The following is a 25,734-nucleotide window of genomic DNA, read 5'->3' as shown; positions in this document are numbered from 1 at the left end:
ATGTAACCCGGGGACTGCCTGTATATAGGATTTTGCGCAAAAGGATTTTTTTTTGCACAAAAAGGCCCCATCTACACTGCTTGGTTTTGCGCAAAAATCTCTTCTGCAAAAAGCATCGGCAGAGAATATGCAAATGAGAGCGCGACAAATGCTAATGAGCACTTCGTTTGCATTGTCTCTGCCGACAAAAGGCTGCAGTGCAGACATAGCCTAAGACCAGGCTATGTGAGGGAGCTTCATGCAGCTGCATCATCCCGCGCACATCACTAGCAGCTCTTACCTGTGGCCCCGGTGACCCTTGGTCTCCATCTGGTCCTTGTTTTCCTGGAGGGCCCTGAAAAACATTTGGGGAGGGGTGTCATTAACCACATCACCTTATCAGGCCGTTTCAGCTGTGTATGAATATTCTGCGCATTCCCTCCTGCACGCACTATCTTGGATGGACTCCGAGACCCACTCCAGAGCATGTGATCTGCCACCCTTGCTTCATCTGGAACCACAAGACCAAAATCCTACTTCACAACGCGACTGCTCTGTGGCTCCCTGCCAGCTTTGTTACTGGCTGCTCCAGCAGCAGGTCCCATGCTTTTTACTCTCAAGGCGCTGGAATGTCTCAGCTAGATGGGCAGCGCCTTTGGGTTTTCACTAGGAAGCGTGGAGACTGCTGAGTTTTTCTACGGGCCATGTGGGAAATGCAGAAGACAGTTGTGAGGTTGAGGAAATTAGATGGCGTACCACAATAATTCCTTTTGTGCCTGCATTTTCTTACAGGCCTGGATGCCCTAGGCAGCCATTTGTGCTTTTTGCTTCTTATTATTCTTTTGTGATTCTCAAAGAGTTAGCTGTTTGCTCAAGATGGTACAGTGTAGGAATGCACTGCTGACTTTCAACAAGTTCTAGGACAGGACTTGCACTTGGTTTGGGAGTGCAGGAGGGCTTGGGAAGATCACATAGCTAGCTTTGCTGAATGCTTCCTACCTGATAATGCTAATTATTTGGCCTGGGAAAATAAGCAAAGTATCACCACGCTAATTATTGGATCCGGGAAGACATGCAATGTATCAACTATCTTGTTAGGTTCTTAGAATAACAGGTGTGATTACTGTAGATCCAACAGTATATTAGTGCCGGAGACATTCCTAACATTGGAACCTTGGCGTAGACCGAAGCTGCAGAAGGTGCTACACACTGGCCACTGGGGTCCGTCCGCTGTCCTTCTTCAGGGGGTTCCCGGCAGCAGAAGGGATGTAAACATTGTATTTTATTCTGAGGTTTGCTTAGGCTTAATACGTATTATATTGTATTCTAAGATTTGCTTCATTGTATTTTACTCTAATATTAAGCATTGTATTTTACCTTAATATTTGCTTAGTAAAATCTTTACGCCTTCACCAAATTTGTGTGCTTATTGCCTCCAAATCCCTTAAGGGAAGAACCATTGCCTCTTGGCAATACACCATGGCTGCGTCTAGACTGGCAAGTTTTTCCGCAAAAGCACCTCTCTTGGCCTGCATCCCGCAGGCTGGATTTACAACTACAAGGTTGACAGCTGCTTTTGCGGAAAAACTTGCCAGCTGTCTACACTGGCCGCTTGAGTTTCCGCAAGAACACTGATGATCTCATGTAAGAAATCAGTGCTTCTTGCGGAAATACTATGCTGCTCCCGTTCGGGCAAAAGTCCTTTTGCACAAAGCTTTTGCGCAAAAGGGCCAGTGTAGACAGCTCAGATTTGTTTTGCACAAAAAAGCCCCGATCGTGAAAAATGGTGATCGGGGCTTTTTTGCGCAAAAGCATGTCTAGATTGGCATGGACACTTTTCTGCAAAAAGTGCTTTTCCAGAAAAGCATCCGTGCCAATCTAGACGCTCTTTTCCGCAAATGCTTTTAACGGAAGCTTTTCCGTTAAAAGCTTTTGCGGAAAATCATGTCAGTCTAGACGCAGCCCATGTGAATGCAAGATGGAGCCCCCTGTTCTTGTGTACCTCGGACAGGTTTGTACAGACGAGGTTTGTAGACGAGTTTTCACTGTAGAAGTTCATTGCAGCCTTATTTACTGTATATAAGCCCAGGGTGTAATGTTACCAGGGCACCATCCACGACAAAAGTTCTACGATTAAGATAAAAAGTTCCTTCTCGGAGGTCTCAGTCAGGCAGAGCAGTCTGGGGATCCATTATTCTTCTCTCCATTTAAGGCACGAGCCAACAACCACTTCCACCACCTGGCACTTGCCAGGGACTTTAACAGGTGTTGGGTCAAACCCTTTAAGAGTATTCTAGAGGAACAGTTCCCAAACTGTGGTCCACATGCTCCCGGGGGCAAGGAGGAGAAATTATGTAATGGTGGATTTTATGTATTATTATTACATCACATTTTCATAATAGGCTACTCATACAAAGCTTTAATGCTCCCGGGAAAATCTGACACATAAAATACAGTCATTAATTTCCTTCACAGATGTACCAATGAGTCACATAAAAATACTGACATACGGAGCCCTCACCTCCAATCACTGTATGGCATTGGTTCAGTTACCCAGCAACTGTTCAACATAAGTGAGCTCAGAAGTTAGTGAGGGTAGGGGTTTTGGTGCTATATGTCACACCAAATCTGTATGTAACAGTGAAATATGGACAAATGGCTAAAGACAGACAGCGTTAAGAAGAACACACCAAGTATCAGTGATAAGGAGGATCGGGCAATGCAGTAAGAAAACGTTTAGAAACTTGTGCTCTAGGGGGCTGGCGCCTCCCACCTGCTCCTAGCGAGAGAACACCAACATACCCCTTGCCAGCCATTATCAATCTCAGCCTCTACCATTCACCTGCCTCCCAGGACACACAGCACGGCAGCTGACTTTCTGCTTTGGTGCTGGGTAGACTAACACAACAGACAAATAATGTAGACTCAAGATGCTCCTTACTATTGGTCCAGGAGGTCCATCGTGCCCTCTGCTACCGGGTAAGCCACCAACACCCTGCAGAGAACAGCAAAAGATCAAGAGACGCATGCTGAGAGTTGAGGGGGAAGTGCTACTGGTGGGGAAGAAAGCAGAAGTGGACACACAGAGGTGCACCGCTGCAGCCTGCCATGGGACCAGTGCTGGTGCTCCTGACAAGCTATTTGTACCCACAGCCGCATGCTTCCCTGGAGCAGCCTTCCGTAATAGCTGGCTCTTGAGTGTCTGTGGATTTCCTCATGGACTGGTCACGGATGAAATTTCTTTAAAAAAAAAACCAGCCTGAAATGGAGAAGCCCAGGGAAACTGAAACAGAACGTTTCCACCTTTGCAACTCGGAACGTTTCCCTTTCAACCCCACCCGCGTTTCAGTTTTCAAAAGTGTGCACATTACGTAAGGTCCACTGCAAAAAGTCCCATCCCGCGCAACAGGGTGTGATTTTACCCCAGTGAAAATGTTGGGATCAACCTGAAGCAAGTTGGGTTTGGAATTTCATTTTGTGGGAGATTTTAATTTTTTGTCTCTGCTTTTCCATTTTGAAAGTCTGTGAACCAGCCAGCTCTAGCTGCTGGCTCCCTTGATCCCACCTCAGATCTGGGTTTGACAAGCCAGTGGCACCAAAAGTGCATTAGAAACAGCCAATGTTTCCAGCCTCTCCTCTCTTGCTCATCTTTGCACAGAGAGCAGGTGTGGACGGCACATTTCTTAGCCACAGAAATCCTTCTCCTATCTCCTGACAGCCAAAGGAAGAGAAGACACCAACGTGGCACAAGGCTGGGGCAGATGCACCCTTTACAATGCACTTCAAGGGCCTTTCTCAGGCTGCAGCTTGACCTCAGTGGTTTTGTGGTGCGTGAGAGCAGCTCACAGGATTCGCGAGACCTGGGCAGGGTCAGAAGGGGAGATGGGTCAGGAGAGGGAAGGTGGCACCTGAGGCGGAAGGATGCAGTTGTGTCTCAGCCCTAAGAGTGAGGCATGTGATGTGTCATCTCGCAAGCATGCCAGGTTAAATCTGGTACCATTGAATTGGGTCACTGTTAGTTGATAATCGAACATGGAAAAATCAGTGCTGGAAGCTAAGACGACCCTCACAGCAAGTTTGCTTGCAGTACACAGGACTGGATTATCCATTAGGCACAACAGACACAGAGCCTAGGGCCTACAAAAACATTTAGGGCCTACAAAAAATTCATAATGGACTTGAAAATAAGAAAAGAAAATGGCCAAATCAAAATTAATAGGTCACTATTGTTTGGGGGAGAGATAGCTCAGTGGTTTGAGCATTGGCCTGCTAAACCCAGGGTTGTAAGTTCAATTCTTGCAGCGGCCATTTGGGGCAAAAATTTGTCAGGGATGGTACTTGGCCCTGCTGTGAAGGCAGGGGACTGGACTCAATGACCTTTCAAGATCCCTTCTAGTTCTAGGAGATAGGCAATCTCATTTAATTTAATTTTATCTTTAGCCAGCAACCAACATTCAGCTATAACATGCAATTAAATATTAGGCATATAGGCGATAGAGCATTTCTCCCTTACATATTTATATATAATCTAATGTAAAGGCCTATGATTATGAGAGAGCCTAGGGCCTACGAAGACCTTAATCCAGGCCTGGCAGTATGACTATGTGAAATCACCATTAACAAGGTGTTGCAGGGCATTAAGTGACAAACCCCTATCTGTAACCAAAACTCTGGGTCTGAATTCAGAGCAGGATCCTCTCGACACTCAGAGAGCACACCCAGGAGGGCCAGGCTGACTAGTTAGCTCAGCTAAAGCCAGGCTTGATCATCTCTCAAGGAGTCACCATCATTAGGGAACTAGTCTAGGGCCTGACAGCTTCATTCTTAGCTCTGGCACAGATTTCTGGGGTGACCGTGGGCAAGTCACTTAATCTCTCGGTGCCTGAGTTTCCCTTTTGTACAACAGTAATAATAGACCTGCCCTGCCACACAGGAGTGAGTGAGGATCAAACCATGAAAGACTGTGTTGTGCTTTGAGATCTACTGATGAAAAGCTATATACATGAGTTATATATTAGCATCACGTCGATGTGGCTCAAAGGACTGGAAGAATTTAAAACAAACATACAAGGAATTCTACTCACAGCTGGTCCCTTTCTGCCAGGGCTCCCCCGGGTACCCGATACACCCTGCAGGATAAGTCAGACAAATGATAAGGACCCAGAGAGATCACAAACCTCCCCCCAGTTCCCACCCAGTACTGTGTTCTATGAACACGGGTTTGCACACGAGCTCACCCTTCTCTGCAAGGGAAGTGCACTAGGCACACATGCTGGAATTGAGTGGAAACTTGAGGGCTAATTCCTATGAAAGGTTAGACCAGAAGCAAGGCATTCCTGGGCCTCCTGCTAGCTCTCAACAAATGTCAGTTCCCCACAAACCACCATGCGGTTTGGCTCTATGCAGCATCTGTGCACGGAGGGCTGGGGACTGGGCCAACAGGGCCCTGGCTGCTGTGGGCGCTGGGTGAAGGTCACTGGCAGAGCTGTTTCTGGACATAGAACAAGAACACGCCAGTGCGAGTGGAGGAGGTGGAGTGAGTTGCAGGAGACAGGAGAAATGAATTGGCAGAGAGGGGTTGGGGAGTGAATTGGAACACCGGAGCAGAGTTGGAGGCTCCTGGGAAGGAAGGAAGGAAGGATATGAACTATGCCAGCCCCAAGCTGGTGCTGTCAAATCCTCACTACTATGCAGAGATGGGCCTAGACCAGAAAGTGTGGCTCCAGATCTGAAAATCCCAGGCCTGGTTCCGACGTACCTCCCTGCTTTTTGGGGTCTGCTAAGAGACTTACCAAATTTTCCAGAGACAGACCAACTGAAGCCAATGAATACCAGATTTAACACGACATGCAGTAACACAGCAACTTTCACCTGCTGCGCTGGCCCATGTAGCTGGCATGGCTATCTATCTATCTATCTATCTATCTATCTATCTATCTATCTATCTATCTATCTATCTATCTATCTATCTATCTATCTATCTATCTATCTATCTATCTTTTAGAGATTTGTGCATCTGTCTGTCTGAGACCGTTTGTTCAAGAACTTCTTCTAAATAAAAGACAGGACTATGCCGCACTGTCTTTTGTTTCAGCAAGACCAGACTAACATGGCTACATCTCTATTATCCTTCTAAATAGTAAGAGCTAGGACCATCAAACGTGCTATGCAGCTTCCTCGTCTCCTAACTTAAAGCAAGCTCAGAGGTTTGTTGTGCCTGGAATTCAATTGTTTCATTTTGCCAGAAAAATGGCATGTGCCTGGAATACGATTGTTTTCCATAACATGGAGAGGGCTGCTCGGAGTGGCCACGGGGGGCAGCAAGTATGGGGGACAGCTATACTACAAAGAGATCACAAGGGGGCAGCTGCACAAGGAACAGAGTGGCCAGCTGGGGCTGGCGCTTGCCACCATGCCAGGCCGAGGGTGCTGCCGGGGCCGGGCAGCACAGCCCCCCCTCCCTTCCCTGAGAAGCCACAGCCTGCTCCCCACAGCACTGCCAGGTCACCCAGTACACTCACCATCCCTCTCCGTTCCCCGGCCTGGGGAGTGCCCGCGGGATCGGCCTGCATGTTTCCCCGACCCCGGACACCCCTGCACCGGTCTGGCCTCTGCGGAGAAGCCAGCAGGCAGGGTGCATAGCTCACTTCCACCCCAGGGACAAACTAGAGGGTGTAGTATGTGCCCTCCCCCCCCCGTGCCAAACAGCCACAGGGAGAAACTGGCAGGCAGGGTGCATGGTCTCCACATTTGACAAGCCGACAGCCACCCCCATCCTCTGCTCTAAGCCCCCCATTTCCTCCCCAACTCCTGCCCTCCCATCCTCTGCCCTGAGCCCCTCCTCATTCTCCACCCTGACTCCCCCCCTCACATCCCCAGCCCCATGCCCAAGGCCCTGCTCTGACTCCTGCACCCCACACTGCCAGCCCCCTTCCCTGAAGGGCCTGGGCAATGCCAGGTAAGTCTTCTAGATACAAGACAATGAAGAATATTTAAGTATATAGTATAGAATGGGAACCTGTGTACCAGGCTTTCCTTCTGGGCCTGCTATTCCAGGAACGCCTCGTAAGCCCTGAAAAGGAGAGTTCTGTCTTAGAGGAGCCTGTGAATTCAAACAGGTGCTTGGACTGTAAGTGCCGAAGATACAAGACGCAAAGACGCTTTTACAGGATACAGGTGGGGCAACCATGGAAGCAAAGTAAATACAAATATTTTTATAGGAGCAATTTAAACAAAAGGGAATAGGAGACTCTTACGCGCGTGCAGTTGTTTGCTATGGGAGTGCTAAAGTCTGCCTACAGGGAAAAGAGTGATTAATGCAATCACATCTGTCCCCACTGTTCTCTCGTCTTCTGCTCCCCTCCTGCTGCCTGTCTCTTTATTCACCAGCTATGTGCCATCGAAATCCGAGACCGGGCCCTCTCTGGAACAGGGGGTGTTTCCTGTTGTTGGTTTGCACAGTGCTTAGTCCGACATTGTCCTCCTCTCTGTTGGAGCTCCCTGGATGCCCTCTTCGTGCAAGAGAAATAAACTAAATGTGCAAACTGGCTGGAATCCTTCTGGAGAAACGTCCGTGCTTATAACTGCACTGCGCTCATTAACAAGCATTGCGTCTCCTGCCTATCCCTTACTCACCACCCTGGGCAAACAACTGCTCACAGCCCCAACCCGCCTCCGCGGGCCAACGTTCTAACCAAAAAAAATAAAACCGATCAGCCGGTAAAAACCTATTTTTACTGCTACAGACAAAAATGCCCAGTTCCTTAAGTCTATTTTTCTGCCCTACCATCTTTTGCCCACAACTGCTCATTGTAGCTTGTTTGTCAAATGTAAGCCTGTGCAGCAACAGGTCCTCTGAAGGCTATTTAAACAAGAGTCTTATGTCCTACATTCCTTGCCAGCAGGTAAAAAGTTGTGTTTCTGGCGGGGTTTGGAATATTTTTATTGTAACAAGGGAATCCTGAATCTGCCGCCCACTGACATTACTGCCGGCTTCTCCGGGGGCAGAATACGACCCACGTTTTCAAGCCTGGCTCATGCCAAAGCTCTGCTATGGAAACCACTGATTGCAGACAGCCCAGTCCAAAGAGTGCGGCCGAGGTTCGCAAGCACTGTTAACTCAAACTATCTCAGCCTTAATCAGGGAGCTGCAGGGAAGAAAGGGTTACGTTTTCAATAAACCCTCAGTCGGCACATGTGCAACTGCAGCACCAGCAGCGAAAGGTGCAATTAAGATGCCTAATTAGGTTGAGAAAGAAGCAATCGTGCCCTTGAGGAGCAAGCCAGACTCGCATGCCTGCTGCCTGTTTGTTTCCATGCTGTCAGGCAGGCGTGCCATAGCTGCTATGCTTTGAAGCGCACGCCCACTTACACGCACAAGGCCTGTGCCCTGATGTGGTGCTGTCAGATTGGAATAATGCCCTCCGCTGGGAGACAATTACACTTGTATCTGCCAACCAGGCATCCCAGTTTTGCTTTCTGCTTTCCAGCCTGAACCATGCTACTGTGGCAACCAGTCCCGATCCCTTCTCCGCAACACATTTCCCACGAGTTAGAGGAGTGGTTCCCAAACTTATCGGCATCACGCCCCTTTCTGATTTTTGAGAAACCCTCATGCCCCCCCCCTCCCCAATAGCAGCAAAACTCTGAGGAAAAAAAAAAAAGGAACTGACTGGGGGTGTGTGGACGGGATTGATGGGGAGGGAGGCTCGGTTGCCTCGCACCCCCCGTGGAATTTCTTCACGCCCCCCCAGTTTGGGAACTCATGAGTTTGAGACGTAGTATGGGTGTAGGGCTACTTACTGGGAGTCCTGGGATTCCAACCAACCCGCGCTGGCCTGGGCGGCCCTGTAAAGAAACAAATATGACTAGGGAGGACTTGACTGCCACTACACAACACAAATTCACAGGCCTCCATGGGCAAGTTTGGCACCAGGAATGAGCTTTGCCAAGAGTAAAAGTGACAGGGCCTTTACAGAGGTAGACTTGGTTTTGCGTCAGTTATGGCTCCAACTTTATCTAAACTCCCCGCTGGCTTGGTATTCCCCCCTTACTAGCCCAGAGGAGTTTATTCAGCCCTTTCAAGCGCGGGGAGTTGGCACGGTTATTTGCCACGGCTCCCCACGTCGCTGCCATCTCCACGGTAGATCTCTGCATAGGGCCCTAGGTGGCTCTGTGCCTGCCGGTCATTCAGAAGCGATTCAGGAAAGCCACTTACTTGAGTCCCGCTCACGTCAAGGAGACTGAGGTTTATGCTTAAAGTTAGAACGTGCTTAGGAGCGGTCTGACCTGGAACGCTAGTAAGGCCAAGGCGCCGCTCTCCGGCGCAGCTTCCCATGCAGAGGGCGCTTTAGGCCAGTGGGTGGCAAACCGCTTTTTCTCATGACCCAGCTGAAGAAAACTGTTGATGCTGCGACCCAACAGAATTTAGCGACAGTGTGGGCTGCGGGGTGGGGCTGAGGATGGAGCTTTGGGATGTAGGAGGCGACTCCGGCTTTGGGGGGGCAGGGCTGGGGCAGGAGGGGTTTACCTTTGAACAGCTCCCAGGCAGCGGTGCAGTGGGGGGGCTCAGGCAGCTTCCTGCCTCTCCTGGCACCGCAGACCAGGCTGCCCCCAGAAGCAGCTGGCAGAGGGTTCCCAGCCCATGGAAGTGTGGAGCTAGTGCTCGGGGCAGTGCGCAGAGCCCTGTGTGCTCCCCCCCACCAAGGAGCCAGGCCTGCTACCGGCCGAGACCCCACACCCGACATTCCACCCCCCAGTACGGGGTCGCAACCAGTAGTTTGAAAACCGCTGCTGTACACCCATGTACACAAGCCACGCTGCTCACAAACAGCTCCAAAAAATGGCTTTAAGACATTGGGTCCGAGCCCTGTAACAGTTCCGCCGTTCGCCTCCCAGCAACAAAACGCTCCGAGAGTTACCCTGTGTCCTCTCGGCCCTGGCCTTCCCTTCGAGCCATCTGGTCCTCGGCTGCCCTAAAATGCACAGAGGAACATCATTTCAGGCACGGCTGCTTCACTCCCCCCTCTCCCCGCCGTCCCCACCTCTCTCAGCAGTACACAGCTAGGCATGAGTCTGTACAGTTTTAGGGGCTTCGGCCAAAGCCCATTGGGCTCACCGGACCCAAGAGCTCGGGTCTGGCTGGAGATGCCGGTTTTGAGGTGGATTTTCCTAGTGGAAGGATGCTGAAACGGGAGCGACACGCGTAACGCTTCTGGGAGCGGCTGGTGTTTACGTGAAAAGCCACGTCAGTCCCCGGCTGTGGCCACGGAGACACTGGGCTTCGCAAGCACCATTAGGAGCAGGGGGAGGCAGCCCTGACTTTTTGTAGGTGCACCCTACGTTCGGAACCCCCCACGCTGGCCGGATGCAGAGTCCCAGAAAGCCCGGGGGCAGGGGGTGAAGTGAGAACTCCCAGTTCCCTGGCCTTCTCCTGAAGTGCTGCCTCCGCAGAGCCGCAGAAACCTGAGGAGAGCAGCAGACACATGCTGGAGGAAGCCCCGCCGCAGAGGCGCCAAACCCCCGCCTTGCCCCACCCCTTCCTGTTCCGAAACCTGCCTGGAGGTTCAGTCGGGTTGCCAGGCTGGGGGGCTGTTCCGCGGGGGTCCTATCCCTTGGATGTCTGCAGAGCACAGGAATCCCTGTCATACCCATGCCCACCTATCAGCAAGAGCAGACGTGTGCGTGGGGTGGGCAGGCAGGAGTGGAAGGTGGTTGTCAAGACACCTCCCTCCCGCCCCAGTGCGTTTCCTTCAGTAGCTCTGCCTCCACTGAGGAAAGACGGCTTTTCCCTTTCTAAGCACTGCACCGTATGGAGGCCACAGTCGGTCTCCCAGCTTGAAACGGGTCAAGCAGACTCCCCGGCGGGCTGCGGCTGTCACTGAAATCAGCACAGACTGTTAAAAAGGGAGCCCAAAATGCCATCTCAAGCTCTCTGAGCAGAGCGCAGCGGCAGCTCTTGACAGTGGAGGATCCAAGCACAGCAGGGAGATGATGGGGGGTTTGGAGTAGGTGCTTGTGGGAACAAATCATCAACTCTTTGTGCTCACGACCCAAAGCTAAACAGGGGCTCTAAGGGACTCAAAGCCAGTGGAAACAAATCCCGGGGCTACACGTTCACACCAATACACACATTTTGACACCCCTACTCTCCACGGAGCTAGGGCGGGCAGTATGGGTGTTGCTTGTGCTCGCGTATTTTGGGCCATCTCTCCACAATGAGGTGACTTATGCTTATATGGCGCTGTCAGCTTAAAACGCATGTAAAAAGAAAACAGATGGTCCGTGTTACAGATAACCTAATCAGTTATGGAACTGCCCTACCTTCCAGCATCATGCACACAAAGAAATGGCACAGCTCAGCTGTGAGTTCACTTATCCATGCCTCAGTTTCCCCAGCTCAGGTGGGCCGACACATTTGGGGTGTCTGTGTGTGGGGGGGGGGGTGGCTTTGCTCTCCTGCAGGAGGCAGGGCCTTGGCAACCGGCTCTCAGCACCACCCAGTGTGACACGCAGGGCTCCGGTGGCAATTTAAAGGGCCTGGAAGGGAGGGTGAAGTAGCAGCAATAGCCAGGAGCTCCGGGGCTCTTTGAATTGCTGGGCCCAGCGGCACGTGCCCCCTTTGCTCCCCCCTCCATAGGGGGCCTGCCCCAACTGGAAAACGGGGATGGCACCTCAGCTTCGTAGAGGACAGGATCCTGAAAGGAGCCTGTTGTAGTTAGGGGCCCAAGTCCTGTTGAAATCCAGTGGCTTGGATTTGCAAGTGGGTCTACACCTACACAGCAAAAATACCTCCCGCAAGGAGTCTAAGAGCCCAGGTCGCCTGATTGGGGTACCTGGCGCTCACACTGTGAGGTGAACAGCAGCAGTGCGGATGTCAGGGATGGGGGCTGGAGCCTGGACTCTGAAACCTGCAAGGTAGGGGTGTGTGGGTGGGAGGGCAGGTCTCCAAACGCTTGTTAGCCCCGCAGCACGAGCCTGAGTCAGCCGGGGCTCTGATAGTCACTGCTGCAGGGCTGGGTTTTGTGGTATAGACACACCCTAGAGCCCCTTGAAGAGGGTTAGACACAGGACTCACAGTGAAGAGACGGAAGAAATAACAGCAGCACTGACCTTTGGCCCTTCACTGCTGTTCTGACCGGGTGGGCCGATCTGTCCTTCCTCCCCCTATAAGAGCCAAGAAGCAGAATTAAGGCATGTTCGAGACAAGCTTTGGAAAATCATTTCTGCAAGGAGTCAGATACAGCCTGCTGCCCCCAAGGCTGTCTTGGAATTGGAGGCTGTTGGACCCAGCTCCTGCTGATCTTGGGAAATGCTGCTCACGTCTACATGCTGATGCTCCTGACACCGCCCTCCAGGGGGAGTTACCGACATAAGGTACAAAGAGAGAGAAGCAGTATGCCTGCCCCTGAGTCTTCAGCCAGAGAAGGGATGTGTCAGTGCTCCCCTCCAGCAAAGGAGAGAGAAGAAACAAAAACCAGGACTATGTATCGAGACAGTCATGCCTAGGACATCAATCAAGGATCCGGGGGCAGGGCACTGAACAGCCAGGCTGGAAAAAGAGAGAGTCTGCATGTCCTCCAGGAATCAGAGAGGGAAACAGCCCTACCGAGCAGTCCAGCTCTGTCCCCTGCCAAGCACGGCACAGGGAGCCAACCCAGCAGTGTTTCTTTTCGTAGGAAATGAAAGCAGACTAGGGCCAACAAGAGGGCTACCGAACTGGTTCCGTTTCCAGAGGATGAAGAGGATTTTTAAGGGGTCAGTTTTCTGATGTCTCAGACTCCCAATGCCCCGGGCTCTGCCATGGGCTTGTCTCAGTAAAATGCAGGCAGCCCCTTTCTGCAAGCAGCTCCTATTCTGAGACGGGGCGTGCCGCATACTAAGCTGGAAAGGCACTGTGCAGCAGTGGCAGGATTTCTGCTGAGTGATCCTTCTCTCCAAGCGCATCCAGTCTGAGCAGTGAATACCTAAGCAGGGCTCGTGGGAGGCCAAACTCCTGCAGCCCGATGACACAGCGTTATTCACAGCCAGCGCGGTCTTTTACTCCTGGGGCAGCCAGCGGGGAAACACCCCGCTTCCCTCTCTCCACTTGCTTGTGGTTTTGAACATGGAAAGACAAAGATCAGCGAGGATCTAATTCGATGTTAAAACATTCCACTTCCTGCTGGCACCTGCCCAGCCCTGAGGCTCGGCACAAAAATCCGCATTGCACGGGAAAGCGCTTTTACAATCAGCGTCCTTCTCCTGGCACTTCGAGATTTGACCCTCTTGGGGTCACAAAGCAAACCCATCTGGTAACTGACCAGAGACAGGCGGCTGAGCTGGAGAAGCCCTGCTTAGAGCAGTTCCTACCTTCTCACATGAGAACCAAACTGCAACTGCAGCATCTTTGTTTTCAGTGACGGAAGAGGCAGAGAGAATTCAGCTTCATTCTGATCTCTGCATCAGTGGGAAGGGCTGGCCGCTAGAAAGAACCACCTGCGAACTGCACAGTCTCAGAACACCCGTAAGCTGGTGAACAGGCCTCATTTGGAGACGCAACGGGAGAGAAACCCACAGCAATATTATTCAAGGCAAATGCACTGCAACACCACATTGGAAATCCATCAAGCTCCTGCCTTTGGCCAGTTTTACACTAAGCTGCATTGGTATTGGACCTCTCAACTGTCTAATTTACATCTACAGAGACTGCAATGGGCAAATTCCCAGGCAACTGGGATCAAATCTCTGCTAGTGTAAACTGGCCCAGCTCCACTGACTTCATTGAAACCCACACAGCTGTGCCAATTTACACCTGCTGAGAATCTGGCCCTTAATTTCTATCAGGTCCATTATCGGAGACTGAATCCAACTGCCAATGGATTAAGTACCTCTTTGCAGGGCATCTCTGTTTTGTGTTTACCCCTTAGTTTCTCATTTTTTTAAGTTTCTCCCCAGAAAGATGTAACCTGATTAGAGAGAAATAACAGGATACACGTTCAACTTCTATTGAAGTATTCACCATGCTAGTGAGAGAGACAGATAATAAACCTGAGCCAGCCCACCCATTTTTCATCCAGGCTCATCCATTGGGTGCAGGGGATGGAGAACAGGCCTGGGGCACTGGGGCTGACTTTGCTGTGCCTGGCGCTCTGGCCAGGGAGCGGGGCTGGGGCTGTTTCCGCTCTGCCAGCGTTCTAACACCTGGCACTCTGGCCAGGGGGTGGTTATTGCCCACCCACCCAAAGTTGCTGCCCACCCAAGTGGGCCCTTCTGGCTGCACCCCTGCCGTCTCAGGATTTCTTCTCAGTTGGTAGGAAGCTTAAAGCAGACAAGATTTATCACTAGAAAGTTCTTTATGAGTGACATTTGCAATAGCCAGACAATAAGAAAACGACAATACACAGAGTTGCTAAAGCACATGGCGAAGCACCATTAGAGGGAGCCCTTGCATCACGTTCTCCTCAAGATGCCAACTTAAGAGGTCCACCGTGGGTCCATTGGAGAGATGCCATGTACTGAACTGTAGCGCCTGGGAATATTTACACCGACGGTCTCCGGAAGGCAGGGTGGACGGCAAGGGTTTCATCGAGGGGGAGAGAGAGGCGAGGTGGAAGGCAGCTGAGATTCCCAGCAAGCAAGGAGACGGTGGGATGAGACAGGAAGTGGGGGAAATGGGGAAAGCTCAAGTGTTTGGATACAAGGCATGGCAGTGACTCCAGTCTGGGTCCTTTCCGCTGCGAGGCGGAAGCATGTTCAGCAACCCGCTTTCACCGAGCCAGGACGATGGCTCAGCACATCCCTAACCGCCGAGAGAGCTAGGATGGGATTCCTCAATCCACCCCTGACTCTAGAGCAATTCTCCTGTGGCCACTTGGGAATCTGACTGATTCATTTTAGTGTGGAATCAGCTCTGCTCCGTGCCTCTCTAGAATTCACACCGGCACCACGATTGCTGATTTCCCTGGGTAAAAACGCGCTGACTCTGAAATGCTATTTCAGTGCCATACCTCAGAGCCCAGGTTTTGATAAAGAGCACCACACCACTGTCCCCACGGCTAGGCCACTCCTGCATGGAGTTGCTGATAAATTACAGCCACAGAACACAAGGCCTAAAGTATTCAGTTTCCCCAGAAACTCAGTGCTAAAAGGGAAAACATAATATACGGTGGGTGCATAAATGGCTGGGTAACCGTTCTCAGAGAGCAATTATTAATGGTTCACAGTCATGCTGGAAGGGCATGTAACCTGATTAGAAAGGGGCTCTGCAGGGGGCTGTTTTGGGACCAGTTCTGTTTAATATCTTCATCAACAATTTAGATAATGGCATAGAAAGTACGCTTATTAAGATTGCAGATGATACTAAGCTGGGAGGGGTTGCAAGTGCTTTGGAGGATAGGGTCATAATTCAAAATGATCTGGGCAAACTGGAGAAATGGTGTGAGGCAAATAGGATGAAGTTTAATAAGGACAAATGAAAAGTGCTCCACTTAGGAAGGAACAATCCATTTCACACATATAGACTGGGAAGTGACAGTCTAGGAAGGATACTGCAGAAAGGGAACTAGGGGTCTCAGCGGACCACAAGCTAAATACAAGTGAATAGTGTGATGCTGCTGCTGCTGCAAAAAAGCAAACACAATTCTGGGCTGCATTAACAGGAGTGTTGTGAGCAAGACTGGAGAAGTCATTCTTCCGCTCTATTCTGCACTGATTAGGCCTCAGCTGGAGTATTGTGTCCAGTTCTGGGCACCGCATTTCAAGAAAGATGTGGAGAAATTAGAGAGGGTCCAGAGAAGAGCAACAAAAATGATGAAAGGTCTAGAGAACATGAGCAAGGCTGAAGGACTTGGGCTTGTTTAGTTTGGAAAAGAGAAGACTGAGAGGGGACATGATAGCAGTTTTCAGGTATCTAAAAGGGTATCAACAGGGAGGAAGGAGGTGGGGAAATTGTTCTCCTTGGCCTCTGAGGATAGGACAAGAAGCAATGGGCTTAAACTGCAGCAAGGGAGGTTTACGTTGGACATTAGGAAAAACTTCCTGCCTGTCAGGGTGGTGAAACACTGGAATCAATTGCCTAGGGAGGTTGTGGAATCTCCATCACTGGAGATATTCAAGAGCAGATTAGACAGACACCTGTCAGGGATGATCAGACGGTGCTTGGTCCTGCCATGAGGGCAGGGGACTGGACTTCTTGATCTCACAAGGTCCCTTCCAGTTCTAGTGTTCTATGATTCTATGGTAATATACTCATGGCTGAGCTACAGGGCGGGGAAAGGTAAATGGATGATCAGTGTAGGTATGTTAACCACTGAGCAATTAGCCAGAGACTGCTCTCCCAGGTACAATTCAAGGTGGGGAGCGGGCAACACATCGAAGATATTTTCTTTTGCCTGTTGTGCTGCAGCCGCTTGATCACACAGTGTTTAACCAATGTCCGAAGAAGCAAAGAATCCTTACATCAGGTCCTTGGTGTCCAGCCGGCCCTCTGGGTCCAGGAAACCCCTGCAGACCCATTTGACCTCGAACTCCTGGGGGCCCTTTCATTCCCTGCAGCCCACGTTCTCCCTGGAGACAATAAGACACAAACACATCATTGAGGGCTTGGCTGCTGCCCTTCCGCTGGCGCGAACCAAGATGAAAATGGAGGAGGCCTTTGTAGTAAGCAACTAGTGTGACTCTTAGCTCCTAATCCCTTAGGACAGTGAGTTTCTTGCTCCCCCTCTGGATAGTTGGTCTTAATTTTACCCAGGGATTCCTTAAATGTCACCGTGCTGCATTCCTGGCAGGATGGAAGTGGGAAAGGAAACAGCCGTAGTTAGCCCTGAATGCCCTTTCTCGGATGTGGTCTCCCCTTCGGACCATACTGCAGTCCCGGTCACCAGAACATGCCTCTCATTATTCAGAGCCTCCCTCGGTTTTTCACTCCTGGAAAGTCCCTTCTCACCCGGGAGCTGGCAAATTAAATAGGGCTCACCCAAATCCCAGGTTCAAATAGCCCTGCCCTTTGATTCTGAACCTGGCGGCCCAACCCTCATCTCTGATTCAAAGTCAACCCCACTGGACAACATCCTCCTCGAAAACACCCGTTTCCTCACCACTACCAGCGAGACGAAGCCCAAAGAAAATATGGCTGCTCATTGCCAGCATTCTCCGCCTCAGAGCGTCCCAAGATTTGGGGCCGAGTGGGCCACACCCATCTGATATGTATATGGCTCCAGTTTCTGTGTTATCTTAGCTCCTCACACTGTTGAGTGTATTTATTCCCAGAGCACCCCTGGACAGCAGGGCCAGGCTGTTATTCCCACTGTGCAGCTGAGGAACTGAGGTACAGAGAGACTGAGACTTGCCCAAGATCACACAGGAAATCTGTGGAGGAGCAGAGAACTTAACCTAGATCACTTTGAAAACGTCTTTTCAGATTACAAAGATCTGCCTACGGCTGCGGGGAACAGTGGCTGCACGTCCGCCCATTGAAGTTCTGCCACCAAAGTGAAAGTAGGGGCGGGGTGATCTCTCTCTTTCTGGTGGGGGCTCCTTTCTTTCTGGAAACTTCCAAGAGCAGCGGTTCTCAACCTATTTACTGTTGTGGGCTGCAGATGCAGCTCTCTGGGTGTGGGGTGGGCTGCATCCACACAACATATACACTACCTTATGGCCCTGATGGTGTCACAGGGGCTGCTGCTGTGTGCCGACTGGGCCACAAGCGGTCTGCAGACCGGGGGTTGAGACTCACTGGCAGAGAGGGGCTCAAAACATACGAGCTGGGCCAGTAACTGGGGCGAGGGGGAAGGTGAAAGGGGAGAATGAGGTGTGATTATTTTCATTTAAAAAGTGCTGATGTTTTCTCTCTTACTCGCACACTCTTTGCCACAGTTCATGGGTAAATCATGGAAAGACCCTGGCCCAGCGTAGGCTGCTATGGATACACCTGAGCCAGGCCTGGAAACATGGCAAACAGGGTCAGTCGCAGGGAAACATGTCTAGACATACTGACCTGCTACAAAAACAAATGGGGCTAGAAACACTTCAGTGATCTAGCGGAGACAGGCCCTTAGTTAAATAAGACCTGCAGCCACATGTCCCCTCTCCCCTCAAAACCTAATGTCCTAGCCTGCTGTCTCGCCAGCCACCCTACTACATGAGAAGAGGTTCCCAGGGTCAGCATCTGGAAGGTATGAACTGGATAGCTGAAGCACCAAAGCTGGGTTCCCCCATGACTAGGGGCATGGAACAGCTTCCTTATGAGAGATTCATGAGATGGGACCTTTCAGCTTGGAAGAGAGAGATGGCTGAGTGGGACAGAACAGGGCCTATAAAGTCGTGACTGGTGCAGAGAAAGTAAATAAGGGAGTGTTATTTACACGTTCTCATAGCACAAGAACTAGGAGTCATCAATTAACAGGCAGTGGGTTTAAAGCAAACACGAGGAAGTGTTTCTTCACAAAGCACACAGCCAGCCAGTGGAAGGCCAAGACTATAACAAGGCTCAAAAGGAGAGGGTCTGGGCCGAGGGTCTGGGCTAACTTAGCTTTCTCTGTCGTGTTGCCAGCTCCCATGATTTTATAAGTCTCACAATATTTGGTGCTTAAAGCCCCAGCTTCTGGAGTCAGGTGATTACATGAGACCCAGAGCTTCCATTGACTGTAATGCGGAAAGCAAGCATTTAACCCTCATCGCCGTGGGGAAAAGCTTATAAAGCTGAATTCTAAAGGCTCAGGAACTTGAAGTCAAAGAAAAAGAACCCAACTTTAAACAAAAATCAAGATTTTTGCTGATGTCCTGACCTTTGACTCATGAGTTTTGGTCACTTGGCACAGGCAATGTTACCTATAAGCATGTTAGAAAGGGCACCAGCATTTCAGCAGGTGACCATGCAACTAAATTCCTTGCATGGCGGGATCGTCTTTAGGCAAACCTCCCCCTAGCGAGGCTGCTGTCTACAAGGAGCAGAGACTCACCCCCTCAAGCAAGGTGCCAGGATGAAAATTCCTAGTGATGCTAATTGTTTATTCTGCAAGTGCCACAGAGTGCTGGTCCTATGGCCAAAACCAGGATGTGCTGGCCCCCAATAATTCAATGAAACGATTAGTTCCACACAACCAGATCAAACATGCCCTGGGTTCATGGGACCACATTTCAACAGCAGGGAGGAACGGGGAAGCCACCCCAAGTGCCCTCTGATTGCCAGCCACGGGGTCCACTGTACCTTGTCTCCTTTGGTTCCCAGGTCCCCCTTCGCTCCATCTGAGCCTTCGCCACCCTGCAAGAACAGCACACGGTAAGAGTGCAACAAGGAGGCCACGGCGAGCTGCTCTCCCCGGCTGAGGAGCACTGTGGCCTGCCCTCAGCCCTGGCGAGGCAGCTTTCATGTTTTGAGCAAAAGTTTGTTCTCAATGGACCTTGCCACAGCTCGAAAGGGAAGTCCCCTTTGCACCCAGACCAAACAGCTGCAAGGCCCCCCGCTCGTGCTGGACACTCTGGTAACTTCAGACCTCCCAGCTAGTGCTAGCACGCCTGCAAAATGGGAGTGGGGGGAGGGGATATCTTGAATGGTGGAGCGTATGGCAGGGAGTCAACTCTAGAGCTGCTCTGGTTTGGAGTTGATGCAAATACACTGGTTGCCTGGGTGAGAAGGAAGGACCATCTGCATTGCTATTAAGGAATAAAGTAACTTCCCTTCTGCTTTACCCGGGGATCCCCACTCTTCCTCCCCCCAACTCAAAACCCACTCTTCTGAATTTGGGATTTTGGCGCTTATGAAACACGACAGCCCATTGTCACTGGCTTGGGTGGGGCATGATATAGGCAGAGACCAGGCAATCTTCCACAGAGCACGGCACCGACATGCAGCAAGGCCTGCGTCGGCTGTTTCACGCACGGCGTACAAGCGGGGCTGATTGCCGCCAGACCGGGGGAGCTTTTGAGAGGGACGGCAGGAGCTAGGAGGAGGTGCTGAGTCTGCACTTCTGCAGGGAAGGAGCAGAAAGCGGATCTGCAAGTGACTGGCCAGTGCATTGACCCTCAGTGCTAGGCAGCCTACCCGGATTGGTGCCTGCTGAAAGATCACAAGGCCACACCCAAGAGCAGAAAACACATCATCTTGCACCCTGTGGTGACTCTGACCAGAGACTCACTTGCTCCTGGCCCCTCTGCCTCTGGGGGGTCCAGCCACTGGCCCCACTGACCCACACTGTCAGCCCTGGGATCCCTGCTGTTGGGCCCAGGAGCTCCTCTGCAGGCCCCAGAGCCCTGGCCATCAGCCCCACGCCTGGGGCTCCACAGCCGGCCCCAGTGTGGGGCAATGAGTGGCATGGACAGGGTAAGGCCAGGGGACCAACTAACCACAGAGCCGTCTGTCCGCATAGCGGAAAACACAGGAAGATGAAACAGGAGAGCTCGGCTGAGTATGAAAGTAGCCTCCAATTCTTCTTCCCAACAATCACATCTAGCTTGCAGCGTGAGCGCTCATACAGGGGATCAAGCTGTGAGCAATTCCACAGTAAACCAACCCCCCACAATTCGGCTTTCCTACACGACTGGGCCTAGCGACTCTGAGGTAAACTGCATTATGCAGGCCAAGTGACTTACCCGCTCTCCTGGGAGTCCCCTTGAACCTGGCATTCCAATCGACCCCTGAAAGAGACACAGACATTCAATGGAAGAGGGACATTCAGGGAAAGAAAGGCACTGAAGGAAACTTTAAAAGACACAACAAGTCCACCCAGGCCTTCGAAACCTCCCAGGGTGAAAGGTACGTGCCACAAAACGTAGTGTCTGAACTTCATGTCCAATGGGAAACAGAAGCCTCACAGAAGCAGAAGGATGGTTTGATGACACCATGACAAGGTGTAAATGAGAGGCCTTCCCCCAGGCACCTCCTCATGGCCCCAGGACAGCCCTGCAAGTGGCCCCTTGCCTCAGTTTCCCTTTTGAGGCCCCAGTAATTCCATGGGAGATTATCTTCCAGAGCATCATAGTTTATGAACAAGACTTGGTGCAAAGATCCATCACCCAAAGGCCCTAGACAGTTCAGCTCATCCCCAGTGCACAAAACCCAGCTTTGTTCTCACTAGACCCTGTTGTCTTCCACCTGCAACACTTTGTGAGTCCTCTGTCCCTCTGCCAGGACAGGCAGCCCTGCCCTTCCTTCTGGGTGCAACCCACTTATCCCAGCCGGAACCCCCACAGCTTCTCCACTGGGAGCACCCCTTACTCCCCTTGGCCCTCTCGTGGCTCCAAGGCATCAGCATCAGCATGGAGACACCAGCAGGTAAGCCCTTTGGAGCACCCACTTCCTACCTCCCTCTCCAGCTCTCCGTCCAGCAATCCAGCTCAGAGCCAATGACATCTCCTGCTGCTGCTCCTGCCTTCAGCCCTCTCCTGCCCTGGCTCAGGGCGACAGCCAACAAACCCCTTTTGTTATGCCCCTGCCTAAAAACTTCTCCCCGGAGCCACCTTCTCTCTCTGGCAGCTCCCCTCTCTGGCCCTTCCCAACCACATGAGTCTGCTCAGACGCTCTAGGTCTCTCTCACAAGGCCTCTTCTAGACACTCCCCACCCCCTTAGGTGGCCCAAACGGAGCACCCGGACTCGAGGAGGAGCACTGAGCCCAGTTGCATTTCACAGCTAGTCACTCCGCAGGAAGGCGATCCAGAAACACAGGGATACAGTGTTAGCACAGGCATCCTTCCTTTCCCCTGGGCCGTGCTCCCATGGCTCGTGTTAGCACAGGCATCCTTCCTTTCCCCTGGGCCGTGCTCCCATGGCTCGTGTTAGCATAGGCAGCCTTCCTTTCCCCTGGGCCGTGCTCCCATGGCTCGTGTTAGCATAGGCATCCTTCCTTTCCCCTGGGCCGTGCTCCCATGGCTCGTCAGAGCTGGATGCCTGCCAAGTGCCAGCTTTGATCCAGTGATACTGGCGAGAGGGAGAAACAGGAGGGAAGAGGCTGTCTGGACACCGCACCACACCTGGCCCAGAGGAGAAATGCCAGTCCCCTGTCACAGAGAGGGAACTGAGACACTGGGTATATTAGGTGACTCACCCAAGGGAGCTTGAAAATGACCTGGGACTGAACCCCCATTGGCTGAGTCCCACTCCAGCACCCTAACCACTAGACCATCTTTCTAACCTACCTCCTTGCTGCACAGAGACACAGCTTAGAAGCAGCTGGCTCCTTGCTTGTTAACCTCCAGAAGTGACCCCGGCCTTCTGGGCTTTACATGCCTCCAGGAGGGAATATTACAGTCAGGTTTGCTCTTTAGGATGCCGGTGTCAGACGCAAGGATGTGAAAGGCTAACTGGTTAACCGGTAAGCATCCCCCTAACTGGAGAGGCTTACCCGTTCCGGTTAACTGGTGGGGGTGGAGCAGCTCCCTACCCGCCTCAGGCAGGGGGCTGCTCCAGCCCCACAGGGCCCACTGTGGACAGGAACGCTCCAGCCCTGTCAGAGTAGCCCCTGTCCGTGGCCGGCCCAGGTGCATTGCAGGCAGGGGCTGTTCCAGCTGGGCTAGAGCAGCCCCTCCCTGCTGGGGTGGGGGTGGGGGGGTAAGGCGGCGCTCCAACCCACCCCTCTTTAACCAGTTAACTATCACATTTAACCAGTTAACCATTTAAATGAGTTTACATCCCTACTCAGAAGCAAAACCTTATGGAACTGCCCCCCCCCCCCACACACATGGAGACACAGCCCCAGTGTGGGCCACGAACACACAGTGAGCCTGCTACCAACCAGGGCTCTGGCGTGTGCACTGGTGAAAGGACTGTAAGTGTGTGTGTGTGGGGGGGGAGGGGGCAGAAGCAGCCTTAGAGCAAGTCAGCAGCGAGAGCTACTCTGGTGCCCAGCTCAGGGGGTGTAGAAAAGCCACGGAGAGCTGCCTGGAAGAATACATCAGCGTCGGGAAAGCGTTGACAATGACTTGGCCTTGGTCTTTCCATGAGGAGTTAAGCTCCTCCCCAAACAGGGCCGACCAGGTTCAGACTCTGGGTTTCCTCAGTACTCTACCTAAGTCACGTGGGCTTGGCTTTGGCGAGTGTGGCTCTCAAATGCACACAGGCACCCCGTGTCCAAACCCCAGGACGTCCCTGGGGACTACGATGTTGCAGCAGTAAGGGAGAGGGCAGCGTCCTCACTCTCCAGTCTTATATCTGGCCCATCTCTCCACAGGGAAGAGGCCCAACCATGTGCAGATACATCCGGTGCACAAACACCCAGGGGGCGGGGGAGAAAGACAACTTTGCTTTGTCTGTCTATGAGTGGGCAGGGTTTCACACTGGATGTGGAGTTTGGTCGTTGGTAGCAGCCGGGCTTCAGAAAGAAATGGAGCGAAGGGAAAAATCCAGGAGGTTTCCCTCATTATTCTCTCCAAAGCAACACACCAGTTCAGGTTACAAACTGGAGCAATAGGACATAAGGAATTCACCATGTCCAACGCTCTCCTACCCCGCCCACAGTGAGCTGCAGCACAGAAAGATACCTCCATGCAGACTTACCATGGGGCCTTCTTGACCACGCTCGCCTCTGAGGCCGGCAGGGCCGGCTGCTCCCTGAAATCAGAAATAATTCTATAAACACGGCTTCATGACAACACTGCCATGTTTTAATGAATTCATGCAGGCTGACAGTTATTAACAGGCAATGCACAAACCTGGAGAAATCCAAACTGACACACAGCATGAGGGAAACCAGTGGAGAGTGGGTAAAAGTAATCAAATCCCATTTCCAAGGGAGAAGAAATGGGGGGAGGAGGGATCATGTGTCACCCCAAAGGGAGATTTCTGCATCTGACATCAAAAGTTCAATGAATTTGGCACATTTCCCACTCCAGAGGCAAGGTGGTTCGATCCATTCTAGACTCCCAGATGCCAGATTCTTCACTCGGCATATACTGGGCACATGGCCACCAGCTATGGGAAAGGAGGTACCAAGGACCCTTTATGACCATGAATTGGCTATGAATGGCAGAAGAACCTTAGAGGCATTGATTTCAATGGAAGCAAACGAAAGACACTCTATGGCTACGTTTAGACTTGAGAGAAGATGGACACTATGGTGGTTGATCTGGCATTCGATTTAGCAGGTCTAGTAAAGACCTGCTAGATCAAATGCTGAGGGCACTCCTGACAATGCCAGAATTCCTACCCCTTGTGAAAAGCCAGGGAAGAAAACAGGAGCATTTCTCCCATTGACTCCCCGTTATAAGGACAGTGCTGAAGCTTGGCTTAAGGTATGTCGACTCCAGCTACGTTTTTTTACAGAGTTGAATTGCGTAGCTTAAGCCAACCTTCGGCTGTTGTGTAGATCTGGCCTCAGTTCACAAGGCAGCTTCTTTAACTGATCAGAGGATCTTCCAAGATTGACATCTAAACGCGCAACTCTGCATTTTATTAATTACCATTAATGCCTCTGCTTAGCCATTAGATTCTTTTCCATTAGGTTCTTCTAGCCCTGCAGTCATCCTCTAACCTTTATGGCAAGTTAATGACCCGTGATCAAGTCAGCAACAAATGTGGGAGGAGAATAGACAAAGAACAACTCACCCTCACCCTGCCCCAAAGGTTTCAAGGTTGTGCCAGATCGCTGTGTAAAGGACCAAATACCCCTCTAATGCTCTCTCTTTAAACCAGTGAGTTAGAACCTGCAGCTCATACAGTGGGACAAGAAATAGCTAAACATGGAATCACTACACAGATACCTGTCTGGGCAGGGGAGACTGGTGTGTGTGTGTGTGCGTGTGTGCGTGCGTGTGCGTGCGTGTGTTATGAGTTTTATATGTCTGCCCATCATTACAGGATCTGAATACTCTCCACTTCAAATTAATAACAGATGCAAAACTTCCTAGCGGACTTGAAAGAGTTTCTGGCCCTTCTCCCTTTTGGGGGTAGAATATTTGGTGGTTTTTGTCCTTCCTTTTTTCTCTAAATTTTTACAATTTCTCCCCCCCCACACACTTTTGGCAGTAGGAGTGTAGGGGTCAGACAAAAGCACTGAGTGGATCATTTTTATCATAGAAAGGTGTTTTCCACATGCTGGAGCTTGTGTTCTTCCACTTGGACAGGGAGAAGATAGTTCTGAAGTGGTGCTTCTGCCCAACAGTCAACACAGCAAAGACCAGGGGAATCCAGCTACCTCTTCTCCGTCAACGGGGCTGCACAGGAGCATTTTACAGCTGCAGCCCAGTCTCCGCACTCACTCCCAACCCCAGTGCAGTGGGTGGAAGTTTTTATCTTCAACAGCTTACTACAGTGATGGGCTCATCACAATACACGTCCGAACAATGCGCCAGATGCAATGGCAGCAAGACAGAGAAGAATATTTTTAGCATTCTCTCTATATATGGAGACAGATGGAGGGAAAGATTCTTACAGGGTCTCCTTTAGGCCCAGGGGATCCATCAGCCCCGAGCGGACCCTAGAGAGAAAAGGAAAGAAAAGAAGCTGTCAATATAAGCAAGAATAAAGACCCAATTCTTCAGCAGTAGGGGTTCAATGAAGTCAGAGCCAAACAGAAGCCTGACCAACCTCCTTCAGATCAGGGTGGGAGATGTCACAACAGGTCAAGAGAAGCAGTTGCTGTTACTTTCACTCCACTGTTCAAATGCCACATATCCCTGAACGCGGTGGTTTATGTTCACTAGCGACACAGGATCTCAGGGGATTTCGTCTCATGAGCCCTGGGTCCTCTTACCCTCCCATTCTTACATAGTTTCCACTTAGGTCTCCTGCAAGGGATGAGGGGCTTGGCAAGGTGTAGAGCTGTCCTCTAAAGCTAAAGATGATC

At 51.3% G+C, this 25,734-nt stretch overlaps 1 protein-coding gene across 1 annotated transcript in view; it reads right to left on the bottom strand.

Annotated features, from left to right (window-relative positions):
* Nucleotides 1–25,734, bottom strand: part of LOC102452610 (uncharacterized) — a 227,754-nt gene that overhangs the window by 42,661 nt on the left and 159,359 nt on the right. Inside the window, exons 22-33 of the mRNA XM_089772994.1 lie at nucleotides 25,321–25,365; nucleotides 23,448–23,501; nucleotides 20,548–20,592; nucleotides 19,166–19,219; nucleotides 16,417–16,524; nucleotides 12,091–12,144; nucleotides 9,900–9,953; nucleotides 8,782–8,826; nucleotides 6,998–7,051; nucleotides 5,064–5,108; nucleotides 2,921–2,974; nucleotides 281–334 (exon numbers count right to left, since the gene is read on the bottom strand). Coding sequence (XP_089629120.1) covers nucleotides 281–334; nucleotides 2,921–2,974; nucleotides 5,064–5,108; nucleotides 6,998–7,051; nucleotides 8,782–8,826; nucleotides 9,900–9,953; nucleotides 12,091–12,144; nucleotides 16,417–16,524; nucleotides 19,166–19,219; nucleotides 20,548–20,592; nucleotides 23,448–23,501; nucleotides 25,321–25,365 — 666 coding nt within the window. The remainder of the gene's footprint in view (nucleotides 1–280; nucleotides 335–2,920; nucleotides 2,975–5,063; nucleotides 5,109–6,997; nucleotides 7,052–8,781; nucleotides 8,827–9,899; nucleotides 9,954–12,090; nucleotides 12,145–16,416; nucleotides 16,525–19,165; nucleotides 19,220–20,547; nucleotides 20,593–23,447; nucleotides 23,502–25,320; nucleotides 25,366–25,734) is intronic.

The sequence above is a fragment of the Pelodiscus sinensis genome, chromosome 23, assembly GCF_052426305.1.
Source record: "Pelodiscus sinensis isolate ZL-2025 chromosome 23, ASM5242630v1, whole genome shotgun sequence".
NCBI lineage: Eukaryota > Metazoa > Chordata > Testudines > Trionychidae > Pelodiscus > Pelodiscus sinensis.
This window is presented reverse-complemented; position numbering and strand designations above follow the sequence as displayed.